The sequence below is a fragment of the Stegodyphus dumicola genome, chromosome 10 (genome assembly GCF_044657685.1).
Source record: "Stegodyphus dumicola isolate Sdum_Otavi_A_Nest chromosome 10, ASM4465768v1".
Lineage (NCBI taxonomy): Eukaryota > Metazoa > Arthropoda > Arachnida > Araneae > Eresidae > Stegodyphus > Stegodyphus dumicola.
In genome coordinates, this window is record NC_140777.1 from 130,061,693 (window position 1) to 130,078,591 (window position 16,899).

At 29.4% G+C, this 16,899-nt stretch overlaps 1 protein-coding gene across 1 annotated transcript in view; it reads right to left on the reverse strand.

The window, feature by feature from the left end:
- The window catches only part of LOC118180139 (uncharacterized), a 108,419-nt gene that overhangs the window by 75,252 nt on the left and 16,268 nt on the right, over nucleotides 1–16,899 (reverse strand). The window contains exons 2-3 of the mRNA XM_085825150.1: nucleotides 16,085–16,216; nucleotides 15,613–15,734 (exon numbers count right to left, since the gene is read on the reverse strand). Of these exons, the coding sequence (XP_085681276.1) occupies nucleotides 15,613–15,734; nucleotides 16,085–16,216 (254 nt within the window). The remainder of the gene's footprint in view (nucleotides 1–15,612; nucleotides 15,735–16,084; nucleotides 16,217–16,899) is intronic.

Sequence of the window (16,899 nt, forward strand, 5' to 3'; positions counted from 1 at the left end):
GCAGGGAAGGAGGGTCACGGCGTGCAATGAACTGGAAGTTGATCTGTCAGCACTATCCTTATCTTCAGAGCAGATGTTTTTATTTTATTCGGCTTATAATTCCTTACTAAATGTAGTATTTCATCTTGATGTGCTCCGTCTTTGATATGATTTAAATCAAATTCCTCGTCATTATAAATAGCACGAATACACATCAAATAGTTTTCTGGTTGCAATTTTCTAATTTCGACTATGCGTAATGTATGCTTTACGCATGTGCGCGTTGAAAGAAATGTTTAATAAAGTAAACAAATAAATATTAATCTTTTTTTTTGTAAACTTTGATACCCTTTAGATCATAATTGCTCTTTATTTCATAAATTTTGGTTTCATATTTTTAATTTTATAATTTCTGCATGCCATCTTACCACATTTAAACTGATGATCTATAATCCAGAAAAACTGATAATCTGGAATCGGTGAAGTCCCTACGAGTCCGGACTAAAGACTTTTGACTGTATAGGGTTGGACCATGGCATAAGTAGAAGCTTCAAGGTTTGTTACAGAAAACTGTTTTTATTGCATGTTCTTTGCCAAGCAGAAACAGCAATCAGTTTGCAGAATATGTCAATATATTGAATGCTGTTCAGTGGATAACAAGGCTATTAAATTTGTATTACACAGTTGTGCTCAGCATTGTTTTAAGAAAACAGACTTTGAAATTACAGTTTCAAGAGCTCTCAGTGAAAACACTGCTGATGTAAATGAATTGTTTGAACTTGTCAAAATCAGGAGCAATGCTCAAATGCTAGAATATTTAGAAATCAATGAAAACTTCTGCATTGATGCCACAAATAACAAACATAAAAATATTTTATTTCAATTGAATTGATGATGTGAGCTTTAGCAAAACTAACTGAAAAAACAGTAAGGAACATGAAGAGCAAGAAGAAAAGTGTAATTAAAAAAAAAAAAAAAAAAAAAAAAAACTTTACAGTCACCTTAAAATACACCTCTCAATCAAAAAACATCATGATGTTGGTCACAGTGACAGACTTTTATTATCAAGGACTTTAAAATCTACGTGGAAAAAACATTTTTGCAATGAACAGACTTTTAAACAAACCCATGTAATGGATTATTTTCAATATATTTCTGTAAGTAAAAAAAACTCTTGTTCCTTTTATACATTTTTGGAATAACTAAACGTTTTTAATTAAGAATTTTCATTAACTTCAAACTCACCTGTGACTGTTACTTCAAACAAACCTGTGACTATGTTACACATTTATATATCATTTATTTAAAGCTTGGTAACAATTTGAATATCTAAGTAGAATTGTTTAGTATGTACCCTCTGAAGAAGGGACACCTATATTTAACGAACAAAATATCTGGTCCACTGGATGTCCTTTAACTAAAGGTACTACTGCAAAAAAAAAAAAAAAAAAAAAAACCTCCAGGTATGTGAAAGGTAAACCTGAGGGTATGGGTTCTTTATATAGTGGATAAGGCTGGTCTTTGGTTCTGCTATTAAAAGTATCTGGAGGAAAATAACAACTACAAGCCTTTTTCACACTCAAAAACATTCCTGCGCATCCACTGAGCCTCAAAGATTACATCCTAGAAGAGTTCAAGGTGCATCAGGGTCTCTATGTTCGATCCAACATCATTCCTATCCTACAGCCCACAGACCAGGAGACCAGGAATTTCAAATTTAAAAAAATTCTTGATCAAACACCTGTTTCACCACTGTTTTGATACAATGGACCGACTTCAGCTTTCATAAGTTTTAGAAGGACCATTATAATATTGAAATAAGCCTAAGAATTCTCAATATAGGCATGGCTGGGTGTTTCAAGGAGGACCTTGAACTCCTTGGAAGAAGTTGAAGCCTGAAGCTGTATCTGAAAGTGATTTTGAAAGATTCAAACCTGAACCTATAGAGAAATTTTTTAAAGAGATTGTGTTATATGGAAAAATCATGGATCTTGAGATGGATGAGGAAGACATAAACAAACTCATTGAGGAACAACTGGAGTAGCTTACAACCTAGGAATTCAATAGTTTTTTATTAGTTTTCTATACAGTACAATGTATTTTTACTTATTTAAAAACATTAAAAAAAAAATTGAGGTGATTGCTTGGGGTCCCAAGATAGATTAATATCACTATGTAATGTATTGTTTGAGGAAAATTGTTTCAGGATATAAGTAGATCCATTTACAAAGCCAATCATGGAGCGAATTAAACTCACATGCTGAAGTACCACTGTACTCTGATGCTCAGCACAGAACTATCAAATGAAAATTAAAAGACAACAGCAAATAGAATATGAATTAAATAAATTTAGCAGCAGTTATGTTTTAAACTAATACATAGTTAACTTCATATGACAAGAATAATCAGTTGATGCACACAGAGCAGAATTTTAGCAATGATGGATTATTAAATATGCTACATTAATGGATTATATCTGTAATAATAAGGATAAAAAATTTTTGCAAATGTTGTTTAAAGTACTGTAAGAGGTTTATTATTTTATTTAAAGTTCAGTATATTTTAAAAAAATTTTAACTAAATTACATAGGTGTTAATTTTGTGTACATGCATAATTGTAATTTAATTCAACGTTAGGGACAGACATGTCAGATTGTATGCTGTACGGATATTAATTATTTTTGAACTACAGTAAAACAGCTAATCTGCATTACAGAATGCTTACCTAAAGTTTAATTATATCATTAATGTTTCTGCACTGAAAATTTCCATATCACAATTACACACAATAAAACTGTTACTTTAATTACATGTAAGAAGTTCAAATTTAAAATTAAATGGCTAGTTTAAAAAGTTCACATAATTAATTATATGAATTTTAATCAAAAGAAACTAGAAATCCATGTATTTAAATAAACACAATTTCATCAGATAGAAAACTTTATTATATATATGCATGCAAATTGCATTTTCATCCTCAGTATTTACATAAAATAAATAAATCAAGAAATTAAAAAATCTGATGTGAACACCACATAACTTCCTCGTATGGCCTATTAAATTACACACATTTTATGCTGCACTTTATTTAAACTTATTTTTTTTTGAATTATTCTAACTTGAGTAACTTATCCTCAAGACAAGTTGAAAATGACATCAAAAACTACAAATTTTGAAATTAAAAGACTTGGTCAATTTTCGTCATACCTAAGTCCAACTTTTTTAAACTTCATTTTTTCATAATAAGCATAAAATTTTCCCAAATATCAGTATAGGAACAGCAAGACCGCATTAAAAGTTAAATTTCGTTATTTGTCAATTTTTTTTTAATTTGACATTGATAAAATGTGATTATTTTCATCATTCAAAACACTTCTATAATTGAAAGTTATGACTTTAAACAATGATTGCAAAAATAAAAGCCAAGTAAGGCAGTAGATATATATATAGGAACTGTAACTCTAACTAAGATTATGTTATAGCACCATCTAAATGAATGTGCGGTCAGACTAGAGCTGAAAGATATTGAGGACAGATGTGTCCAAAATGTTTTGATGATTATTCTTTTTCTTCTCATTCTAATGTAATCCTAGTTTAACAATAACTTGATGAATTGTAGTGATGCTTCTCTATATTTTGATGTCCAAAGCGCTTTGTTTCGATTTTGTACCCATAGCTGGATTGTGCCACTCATTTTTGAAAGGATTACAAGGTGAGCACTTTACATTTATCAATTTCACTTTGACTGTATAATTGTTTAAAGTAATAAACATTTCTTCTGAAAAAATTTTGAAAAATTAAAATGAAAACGTAGCAATGAAAGAAGCAGTACTAATAAACTAATTTCAAGAACTGATACTGCTTTAGCAGATGAAAATGTTACATGTGATATCTTGGACGAATTTCTAGAAGTTTTAATAGAAAAAACGAAAAAAATAAAATCGTTAGATAGTTAAATTGAACATTTCATTGATGTAAACTTAATTGAGGAAGAAGTAAACACTAGTACTGATTACCAAGAAAAATATATCAGGTATACTAACAAGCTTAAACATTTATTGAAACAGAAACTTTTACTAACTCATCAACATCTGAAAAACTGTTAAGTACTCATAATGATAGCTTAAATTTCCTCTCTTCAGTTAAACTTCCCAAGTTAATAATCAAACCGTATTCGGGAGACTCAAGATTGTGGAATGAATTCCTGAAGTCGTTTGAAACTACTATTGATTGAAATGATTTACTTTCAAAAATTGAAAAGTTTGCCTATTTAAAAAGATACTTGACTGGAGGAGCATTAAGTGTATAAATCTGGTTTAAATTAACTGATAACAATTATGACAACAACAAAAGTTACTTAAAGATCGTTTTGGTCAAAAAGAATAAATCCTAGTTAAGAAAAAAGATCCAAAAGATATCATTGATTTTTTTATGATTAAACTTTTAAACTTAAAGTGTAAATAATTCTTCAAATGTTCAAGCTTTCAAGCAAATGTTTAAAGTGTAAATAATTCTTCAAATGTTCAAGCTTTGCAAGCTTATATGATGAGCTCAATATCGCTATACAAAATTTAGATTCACTGCAACAGGATTCAAAATTCTATGGCCCACTTTTGATTTCAATTGGTCTAAATTTGTTGCCAGAAAATCTTGTTTTAGATTTTAAGCGAAACACATATTCAAAATGTGATGTAACAATTTCTGATCTTTCTTTTTTAAAGTGTGAAATTCAACTTTGTGAATCTACATTTTTAGTTTCACGTGACAGAAAAGGTTTCTCAGAAAATTCCAGTAATTACCAGACATCAAAATGTTATAATTTCATGCATTGAACAACCTACTCCATAAAGTATTCAAAATTAATGATGTACCACTAACTGTCATCATTGATATCCGAAGCAAAGCAAGCTTGGGTTCTACCTAATGACATTTATAAACAAATAGGAAATACTTCTTTAAGCATGTTTTATACCGCTTCGGTAATGGCAAAATTAAACACCGGTTATTTTACAGCCGAGATTTTAATAGATACAGAATTATTTATGACTAATATTTATGTTGTAGACAGCAATGTAATGCCATTTGACACTATAACTGGCATGAATATTCTTAAACAAGGTGAAGTTAATATAAACAAAGATGATGTTCATATTTCTAAACCAGGGTTCGTACACATTTCTGCACATGGAAATTAAGGACTTTTAAGGACCATTAATGAAAAAAATTAAGGACCTATGAGCAAATAGCAAATTAATAAATTCAATTAAAATTATTATCTATGCCTTAAATTCACTTTTTTAATACCATCCAAAAAGTAAAATAGATCTGTAAGTAGGATGCATTATTATTAAGCATAACTTAATTAACATAATTATTAATAAGTTTGAGCATAAAATATACTTTATGAAACTAATCAAACAGCATTAAATATTTTACACTTACAATAGTTCCGACATATTTGAAAGAAGATAAGTGACATTTTATTTGCGTTTTACTAATAGTTTCTTTTTCTTTTTTTTCTTTTTTTTTTTTCTTTCTTTATGTCTCATTACTTGCTCAATCTAGAGGTTTAGTAAATAGCAGGTAGATTTTTATGTCAAGCATCATGTGTTAAAATAAGAAGTAAAATCATAATTAGAATTATTTATAACAAAAGACTGGCTGTTGTCACCGTTGCTCCTTGCCTACACAGAGACCTGCTGATCAGAACACAATTGAAAGACCTGATGTGGGCACCGTTAGCTAGGCTCTGTCTGTTGCAGTAAGTGTCATAGCTCCGTGTAGAGTTTAAGGGATTGTAACCCAGTTAATACAGTACAAAGTCCATAATTCGGACTCGTCGGGACTTCGGCGATTCCGGATTAGGGGTTTTTCAAGGTTATAGATCATCAATTTAAATCTGGTAAGATGGCATGCAGAAATGATACAATTAAAAATATGAAATCGTAATTTATGAGATAAAGAACAATTATGATCTAAAGGGTATCAAAATTTACAAAAAAAAAAAAAAAAGCTTACTATTTATTTGTTTACTTCATTAAACATTTCTTTCAATGCAAGTTGTTTAAGATGCTTCCATAAAAAATTTAAAAAGTTCCTTTTTCTTGTGTCATATATAGTGGACTTTCCAATGCCATACTTCTCACATAATTTTGAGATGGATAGGTCTTTATCCATTTTTTGCAGTAATTCCACTTTTTGTTTAATGCACATCGAAACATGCTTTCACTTTGTAGATCCTTTGGCAGATCCAGAATTGGAAACTCTTTTTAACATAATCGAAAGTTCAAGCTTACTTTTTATAAAAAAATTGTTCTGACAGTCTGCAAAAGATAATAAGCCGGATTCAATTAGAAGATTAAGGAACAGCGCAATCTGCAACATTAACTGAAATGCCTTAGATAATTTTAGGCTAGATTATACCACTTGTTATATATTAAACACACATGCGTAAACGCATAACGCATGCTCATAAAGTTTGTAGCTTTGAGGTACGGATTATAGATCATTCCGGATTATGGACGTCCGGATTACAGACTTTGTACTGTATACCTTAAAGTTCCAATAAGCCACTGAAGCACCTAAGTTGCTTTGTGTTATTTTACGTCTCACTAGATACGAAGAATAAGTTTATATGAATTTTTACATTTTTGTGTTTTACTTTGTACCAGGCTAAGGAATAATGAAAGGCAATAACTCACTTTAATATGCAGAGATAATTTTTAAGGGTAAGCAGTTAGTTATAAATTAAATTAGTTAGTTAGATAACTTTAGTCATTATGGATTTACATGGCCACTATTACAATTTTACTTATTTTTTAACAATATTGTTAAAAGTCCCCATTAAAATCACAATCTAATAAAATTTCACACTTTAAAATACATACAATTTATGTCATTGATTCTTAAACGATATTAGGATAATTATACATTAAAAGCTACAAAAGATTTATGTTTTGTAGTTACTACAAAACTACTGTGTTGTTACTACAAAACATTTATGTTTTGTAGTAACAACACTCAACAAAATATTTATGCATCTTTTTAATTTAAACCATGGCCAGACATTTTGTCTAATTTATATCGATTTTCTTCTCTTTAAGCATAAAACTAAGAATTAGAAATTTTTTCAACATGCAAACCAATGTTCTCACTAGTTTCTGCATGCTTTATCTCCTAACTTGTTAACCTCTTCACAATGTACATATGAGAGTTTACTTGATCTAGTAAAAGTTAAATAGTCCAAAAACTCCCAACAGATGTGAAGCAAGTTATTGCTATGTCTCAAAGTAACTACAAAGTCAGACAAAGGTTTAAATAAGCCTCTTGTTTAAAATGAACTTAAATGCATGTTCTTATGCTAACCAATTCAATTGTAGTTTGTGGTGATGTAATTAAACAAGAACAATTAAATTCAAACAAAAAAATGTGGACTAGTGGTCAAAGACTACATAATTTAATTTAAATTTAAGCCGGATCAGTAACTCTATCGTCACAACAAATTCAAATGTCAGAAACCATAATGTAAAGACAAAAAGTTACAAATTATCAGAGCTGGCAGGAACTAATGCAGCAAGCAAGCGGAGATTAAAAACACATTCTGGCTTACACAGCAAAAACTTCAGTTTTAAAACTGCCTAAATGATTTGCATTCTGGGGAGGAAATAGAAATGGGAAATTATAGTAAAGGCTGAAATTATAAACTGGGTAATTTACATAATAATACCTGTATATATATTTGAAGAATAATTTTCTTTCTCTGTATGTATTCGGTTTCTTTCTTCAACACGCTTCCTTTTCATTTTGGAATTTTTGGATTTAATTAAAGATTTTTGTTATTCTAAAAAAACTACATGCATTTAGAATGTATAGAAAAAGCTGCTAATTTTATTTCTTTAGTAATATGAACATTCAGAAGAAACAGGAAATATATATGGTAAGGGCCAAGAGCTGGTGTGGCAGAATTTTTAGAATTTAGTGACACACCGAGCAACAAAATGCAGAAATGGCAAACTTTTAGAATTTACAACAGGCACTGGAAACAGAATTTAGAAAGGCATTAGTCGACAAAATTTAGGATCTACAGAGATAAGTTGAATATTCCACGCGACTGCACCAGGTGGGAAAATGCCTAGCGTCAGACCTGTGTATGATGCATTAAGACATATTAGATGAATCTTTTAAATTGCCAGTTTTCAATTTCTTTATTAATCAAAAAATTCCTTTCTATAATGCCTGTCCATGTGATAAGATTAGAAGCATTTTTAATATTTTCAATACTTGTGTCTAGTGAAAAGTAGAGAAAATAAAGGGAAGATAAGCATGTTAAGAAAAAGATTCTAGTATCAGAAGTAAAACATTCAAATATTATGTTTTCATTGTTCTTCCAGATGTTCTTTAAAAAGTAAGAAATTCATTGCAAATTTTCTGTAAAATACATTCATTACGTGTTGATACCATAGAGACATTTTCCATTTTGTCACATTTTTCTAAAATCTTCTGGAATCAAAACTTGAAGAAGGATGCAACTTTCCAAGTTGCATCCTTCTTCAAGTTGCAATGTCTAATGTCCCGAAGAAAAATTACCTGTTTAACTGTTTGGTGTGGGTTCACAGCGGAATTTATCGTAGGTCCATTCTTCTATGAGAACATTACCCCGACAGGACCGGAAACTCTATTTAAACTCTATTTATAACACTCTATTTTCTATTACGCAGTGCCAAATATTCCCCTAGCGGCGACTTTTGGAACTTTTTTTTTCGGAATCCTTCGTCCCCCCCGTCTTGTTTAATCTTCCTACAAAATGTGGCGTCATTCTCGCAAATAGATTGCGCTACAGAACACTGTGAGCACTGTCAGTTTAATTATGGCCACCCGTTGCATGTCAGTTATAGATTTACCATTTAAAAGATGGTAATGATCACTGCAAACAAGGCAGGAAATGATTTTAAATGCAATGACCATAAATCGTTGGGAAGAGATTTATACGCAAGTACATATATGCATGCTGTCAACTGTAGTGAACATACTGTAGCAATTATTTAAAATGAAATTTGAATAAAATTAATTTTTTTTTTATTATTACTAAGGTTATTTTAAGTAGAAAAAATACAAACATTTTCGTTTAACTTCTCTGGATTATTTGTATGCAACAAAGGGTTAAGGATCTTCTGCCGATTTTGGCCAAAATTAATGACTTTTAAGGACCAAAAATCGATTCCAAAAAACTTAAGGACTCTTAAGGATCGTACGAACCCTGCTAAACATATTGTTAAAAAAATTTATCCATAAGATGTGTCCATGAATAATATTTCCCTTAAACAAACATTTGAATTAGAAACAGGTCTTACTGCTACAAAAGAACAAGTTAGGATTATTGCAAATCTTGTTTCTGATTACAGACCTCTCAAAACTATGAAAATTAAGATGACCATTCAAGTAAAAGATAAAACACCTATTTTTCACAGACCTTGATTACCTTTTGTTGAAAGAGACATTGTAGACAAACAAGTTCAAATTTGGTTGAACGAATGCATAATTATACCTTGTTCTTCTGAATATTCTAGTCAAGTTGTAGTAGTAAGCAAGAAAAATGGCAACCCTAGAGTTTGTATAGACTATTACAAATTAAACAAGAAAATAGTTAAAAATCGGTATCCCTTACCTTTAATAAAAGATTTACTGGATAAGCTACAAGGTGCTAATACATTCACAACAATCAATTTAAAAAATCCTTTCTTTCATGTAACTGTCAACAAAAATAGCCGACATTACACTTCATTTGTCACACATAATGAACAATATCAGTTTCTATATGTACCTTTTAGTCTCTGTACTCTGCCTTCTGTGCTTCAAAGATTTGTAAATTCCATTTTCAAAGATTTAATCTTGCATGGTCATGTTATGCTGTATCTACTTGAAGTTCTAGGAATATTCTCTCATTATTTCACCAACTCACACGCTGCATTTGTAGTTAAAAAAATGCCACAAAACAGTATTATAACCAACACGCAGCATGTGAAATAAAATCCCGTTTTTTAAGGGGAAAGTTAACGCAGGAATTTAGGACTAAGAAATAAAGAGTGATATGGGATACCATTAAAGCAACGGTAAATAGATATGAGTAAACGAATTAAGCTTACTTCAAATCTTTTTAGAAATAAACAATTTTATTCATTTAAATTTATAATATGATTAACTTGCATTACAATCTAATTGCAAACTAAGTTCTCTTTTTTGTTTTTTAATATGCTTACATTAAGCTGTTTTCACGCATTTTATTTTACAGTTAATATTAGAAAGTAAGAAATTAGAAAGAAAATATTTCTTCCTTTTTTTATTTACTTTTTCTATGATAATTATTTCTTTCAGGAAAAGAACTAAAATTCATTCGCTATTATAGTATAGCCGATTGCTGCTGCATTCAGCTATCACACACGCATCAAAATGTTTCATTTTAAATAATTTTTTTTCTATAATTAACATGAGAGAAAATATTTTTTCAATATAAAATATATACCAAAATTATACTAATCTATCCTGTATGTGTGATTAATTCGTATTGTAATTTTTGTCACACAACTACTAATCCTTTTTTTTAATATTACATTGCTGTTATTTTAATTTAATATATATATAAAAACTGCTTATTTAAAATATTCTTCCTTCTCAAAAGATTTTATTCTGTGAAAATAATTAAAAGATAATAATATTATTTTCACAATGCAAGTATTAAAGTAAAAATAATCAGTGTACGATGTATATAGGAAATTGAGGAACACGGGTTAAGATGAATCGTTCTTTGACAAAAGCGTTTCTTTGACTTTTCGGGATAATTTAAACTCTGATTTTCGTGCTTTTTTTTTGCTCAAAATAAATAATCCATTAATTAATTTAGCACGAAAAAATATTTTCTTTACCTTTACACAAAACGATATTCCCGTTAATAATATTGTAACTAAATGCACTTAGATAATTTCATATAAGAAAATCTTTTATAGTAATTCAGATTATTTTATAAATTTATCAGTATTTTTTAAATATACTGAAGGTGATTTTTTTTTCACGATTTGCACTGTTTCTTTAAATAATTTTCTGCAGTTGAAGTCCTTGTCAAACCAGCGTTTCCACACATTAAATAGAAAACTAATAATAATCAATATCTCTTTTACAATATAAAAATGAGAACTCTACTATGAATAGTATTTTTTTTTTTTTTTTTTTTTTTAAAGTTTGCAAAGAAACAATGATTTTTTAATACTAATGGATTACAAAAGTACTACTCCATAACTTAAAAGAGGAAGAAATATTTTCATCTCTAGTGCGCGAAACTATGTATCGGAAATTCTAAAGGTATGTCTCAGTCTTATGGCATTGTTACTTTATAGCATAATACAATAATAATACAGTATAATTCTGCTAATAAGCCCACCAGGGGCCGAGCGGTAGAGTCGCTGAACGCAAGTAGTTTGGTCTGAGGTTCAAATCCCACAAACGAGCTGCCCGTATTGCCGTTTTCATGGCTTTCCCCATATGTAATGTGTATACAAGACAGTTTCCCTCAGAAAGTCCTCCCTTAGAAACCAATTTTAAAACATAATAAAATTACACACACACACATACACACAACAAAAAAAAAAAAAAAATCTGAAAGTTTTCAGATTTTATATTACTCCCAAAAGGCCGTTTTTTTTTTAATTTTTTGTGTGTTACCTTTATTTATTAAATATCATTTTCTTTGCATTTAAACCATAAAATTCAATTTCAACAGCAAAATCATATAATTTAAAAATAGCATATCTTTAGAATTTTCAATACATAGTTTCGCGCGGTAGAGATGAAAATGTTTCTTTCCTCTTTTATTTTCCGTACAATGTTGCCATTGCTCGCTTTGAAATCATTCAGTTTCTTAATCAAACACTCATAAATGCTTTACAAAATATGAAATATATAATAAAACAAATTCCCAGTTCCAAATTTTGGCTTCCGAGATGCCTATATTAGGATGGAGGATTACGTTATTCAAAATTTCATGGCTCTAGGCACCGTTGTTTTATCACAGTGCGAGAAACATTCATATATTTATGCAGATTCCTCATTATTTAATTTCTTTAAATATATAGTGCGATGATATTTAGTGGCAACGTTTTGAAAAGTGAAACGCTACAAAATGGCAAAACAAAGTTAATAGCCCTTCTGGGCTAAAACTTATTTTTAAAACTATCTCACTAGTAGTAGTACTGCTACTGTAAAAATATTATAAAGCTATTTTATAGTTTTATAATTTTCTTTTATTTTTATTTTACAGTAGTGTGAATTTCGCATAATAATGAACGACATTCCTTTTTATGTACAGTATTGTTCGTAAGATATTCAACTGTTAGATTTTAAAATAAACGTAATTCTTTATGTACATAAATCGAGTAGAAGCTTATTGAATGTCTATAAGTGCTTGATAAACTTCTACATTTTTAAAGCATATAATTACAATATACATCTATAATTTAAGGAATAGTATAAATAATAACCTTTCTTTCAGTAGAAACTGCGTTCTTGTTTTCTGAATGTGGCTCCAAATACTCTCTCAGTACATCGCAAATTAAAATAACTATAAATTTTGGCTATCTGAAATACTCAATGAAAACATCTTCTGCTAGAGCAAAAGCATCAACATATTTTCTATAAATTCGCCACCAATTCAGAGATCTACGACCGTATTCTTCGTGTAAATATGAAAAAAATCAGCGGCGAATATATATATAAAGCCATTGTCTACTTAGTACATCAACTGCACAACCCTGATTGACGATGCGGCAACACTTTTTTGCGCGCTCTCTACAACTTACTTAGGTACTCAGAGAATGTAGGATGTCGGGCAGACCTGTTTTTCACTAGCAGCGACATCTACCTATATAGCTATCTGGCGGCCCATAACTTGCTATCGACTCTCATAGCGTAGAATAACTGTCCTGATACGGAAAAGAAATTTACCAGTTTTGAACTTGAGGTATTAGCTGTAATTCAAGCTTTGAAAAAATTTAAACTTTATCTTTTAGGAAAACACTTCAAAATTATTAGTGACTGTAATGCATTCAACATGACAACGAACAAGAAAGACTTAAATACATGAATAGCACGTTGATCATCGATGTTAGAAGAATTCGACTACAAAATAGAAAACAAAACGGGAGCATGAATAACACATATTGATGTACTGAGCAGATCCCCTCTTATGATCATTACCCAAGATAGCCTCATTTTAAAAATATGATATGCTCGTGAGCAAGATATGAGCTATCAAAGAAGTCTTAAAAATTAAACCTTGTGATGCATTTCAGTTGATATACTTTATAAATCTGTAGACAGTAACGAATTACTTGTTGTCCCAGAATCAATGCAAACTGACATAATTAAGGACGCACATCTTCATGGACATTTCGATTCTCAACGAACTGAAGACCTTATTAAAGAAGAATGTTATATACCAAAGCTTAAAGATAAAATTGATATCTATTTTGCAAATTGTGTTCCTTGCATACTAATTAATCGTAAATGTGGCAAACAAGAAGGTATGTTGCATTCTATACCCAAACAAGATGTACCACCTTATACATATCACATTGATCATTTAGGACTATTCCAAAGTACTCATAAAAATTACAAGTATATATTTGCTGTTATTGACTCTTTTACAAAGTTTGTATGGCTTTACCCAACAAAATCTATTGATAGTGTTGAAGTACTATCTAAATTGGAAAATCAAAAATTTGTTTTTGGAAATCCTTCTCGTATAATTTCAGATAGGGGTTCAGCATTTACTTCAAAAGATTTTCAAGATTATTGTTCAACCAACAACATCCAGCACATTCAAATTACTACAGGATTGCTTCGTGCCAATGGAAAATTGACAGATTGAATTCTGTCATAATTTCCATTCTCTCCAAATTATAGATTCAAAATCTGTCAAAATGGTATACACATGTCGGTGAAGTTCAGCACGTGACTAATTCAACACACCAAAGCAGTATCAATACAACTCCATTTGAACTCAAATTTAGAAATAAAATGAAATCTGCTAATCATGAAAAATAACAGAGCTGTTAAATGCAGAGAGATCCAGTCAGATTTCATCAACGCTCATGATGATTTTCGCAAGGAAGCTAAACAACAAATTTTGAATGTGCAGGCTAAAAATCGAAAAATTACAACCTATGGCATAAACCATCTCATAAAGTTCCAGCTTTATGATGTAGTAGTAATCAAGCATACACAATTTGGACCTGATCTTAAACTAAAATCCAAATTTCTTGGAAATCGTGAAAACTACATGCATGTACATACATGCATGAATACATATATACATTTTTAGACCTGGCCCTGATAACAGAATGGTACCTATCTTATAATAATATTAAGAACAATTATGATAAAAATAAATTTATAAGCCTAAATGCATTTGCACCTTAAAATCAAGACATGCATAAAAATAATATTAAATAATATAGCAAAATATAAGTTAAATTATACAAATTGTTATTACTTAAATGCATAAAAAACTTTAATTTACTCATAACAAAGAAACTGAAAAAGCAAACCAATATTCCCTTTTACTTTGTCAGAAACTGAAATAATAAAAATTGAGGATTCAAAACTTAGCTTTAGAAACTTTTTAGTAGTGTATCACATTTACTTGCTATCAATAAAATCATGTTTAACACCATATTTTGTATCGATATTATGGATGTTCTTGACTGACCTATATTTCATACAGATATAAAAAAACAGAATTTGAAAATTTGAGCTGAAACTAAACAATGAATATCATATGAAAATCTACATAGATATCTTACATCCTTGAATTTAAATATTTTTATAATTTGTGGTGCTAAAAATAATTTTTTGCATTCATGTATTACATAAAAATCAGAACTTTTAAATGAAAACATTTTAGTGTGCTAGATATTAATGTGGTATTTAAAAAAAATTCCTTTTCAATATATAGTAACACACAATAACAATAGCATGAAATGTCCACTCTTACTCCACACTAAGACAATTTAAAACCCTCTGTAATAATGAAATATTATGAAAACATTTTAGTGTGCTAGATATTAATGTGGTATTTAAAAAAAATTCCTTTTCAATATATAGTAACACACAATAACAATAGCATGAAATGTCCACTCTTACTCCACACTAAGACAATTTAAAACCCTCTGTAATAATGAAATATTATGAAAACATTTTAGTGTGCTAGATATTAATGTGGTATTTAAAAAAATTCCTTTTCAATATATAGTAACACATAATAACAATAGCATGAAATGTTCACTCTTACTCCACACTAAGACAATTTAAAACCCTCTGTAATAATGAAATATTATGAAAACATTTTAGTGTGCTAGATATTAATGTGGTATTTAAAAAAATTCCTTTTCAATATATAGTAACACATAATAACAATAGCATGAAATGTCCACTCTTACTCCACACTAAGACAATTTAAAACCCTCTGTAATAATGAAATATTATGAAAACATTTTAGTGTGCTAGATATTAATGTGGTATTTAAAAAAATTCCTTTTCAATATATAGTAACACATAATAACAATAGCATGAAATGTTCACTCTTACTCCACACTAAGACAATTTAAAACCCTCTGTAATAATGAAATATTTTGGGAGCTTTTTGAATCTTCAGATGAAGGCTGACTTTTAATGTCCACAGTATGTTGCTGTACCCAGAAGTCAACAACCTACATGGGAAAAAAATATAATAAGGCAGTTAAAAAAATAACACATAAAAACCTTTTAATACTTTTAATACTGTTTAGTTGATATGAATATATATATGAAAATATACATGAAAATTATTATTTCTAAAAATAATAAAGAGATAAATTAAAATATTTAACTTTATCATTTACATGAAAAATGCATGATTGAAATTACACACACATTTCTTATATAATTTTGTGCAGATATGCTTAAATATTTGAACAACTGTTGTTGCTTATTTAATGCATTGCTTGGCTATTTTATAAGAATTTTTGTTGCACTTTTGGAATAAAAATTATAATTCAGGGAAATAAGTAAACTACACTACCGGTATTAAATTTGGCATTGGCAAAATTTTGGTAGCCTCTTTGCAGAAATTTTCAATTGCATCTTCAATTCTTAGTTCAATAAGTTCTCCCTTCTCATAATCACTACTTCCATCAATCAAATTCACGAAAGTCTAGAAATAAAGAAACATTTATAAGATTAACAAACTTTAAACATTCATTGAGAGATCTATGAATTTATCAGAAACCAAGCCACTTAAAAAACTAGCACATTCAGAAAACTATGACTATTTAAACCAGTAATTCTAATGCTTTTTGTGAGTGTGTGTGCATGTGTGTTGTGGCATATTATTGACATTTTCTCATTTTTCCATTAGTTTTCCTTCTGTCAAAACACACTTCTGAAAAACCACTGATCTAACCTTGCATTTTTATTTAAATCTAAATTACTGCCCAAGTTTTAGTAAAAAACTAACTTTTCAAAGTTTCAGTTTTTATTCAATTAATTTTTGCAAATTTTCTTAACAAGATTTTATGGCAAAAATGCTCAGAAAAATATTTAATAACATTTAAGAAAGTTCTAGAAGAATACATAGTCATATTTTTGCATGAATATTAATAAAAAATTAATTATTTCCTCATATTTATAAAGTACCTGGCCATTACAACTGTAATACCATGAAGGACAAAAACAGAAACCATATTTATTTTATAAATGTCTTAAACTATAAAGATAAAATAGTTAAAGTTTCAAGTAGTTTGGACTTGTAATGATCACGATTGCATGCATCCATAACAGGCAGCAACACAGCTGGACTACTATTTCTACATGGCTTAACATACTACACAGCTGAAC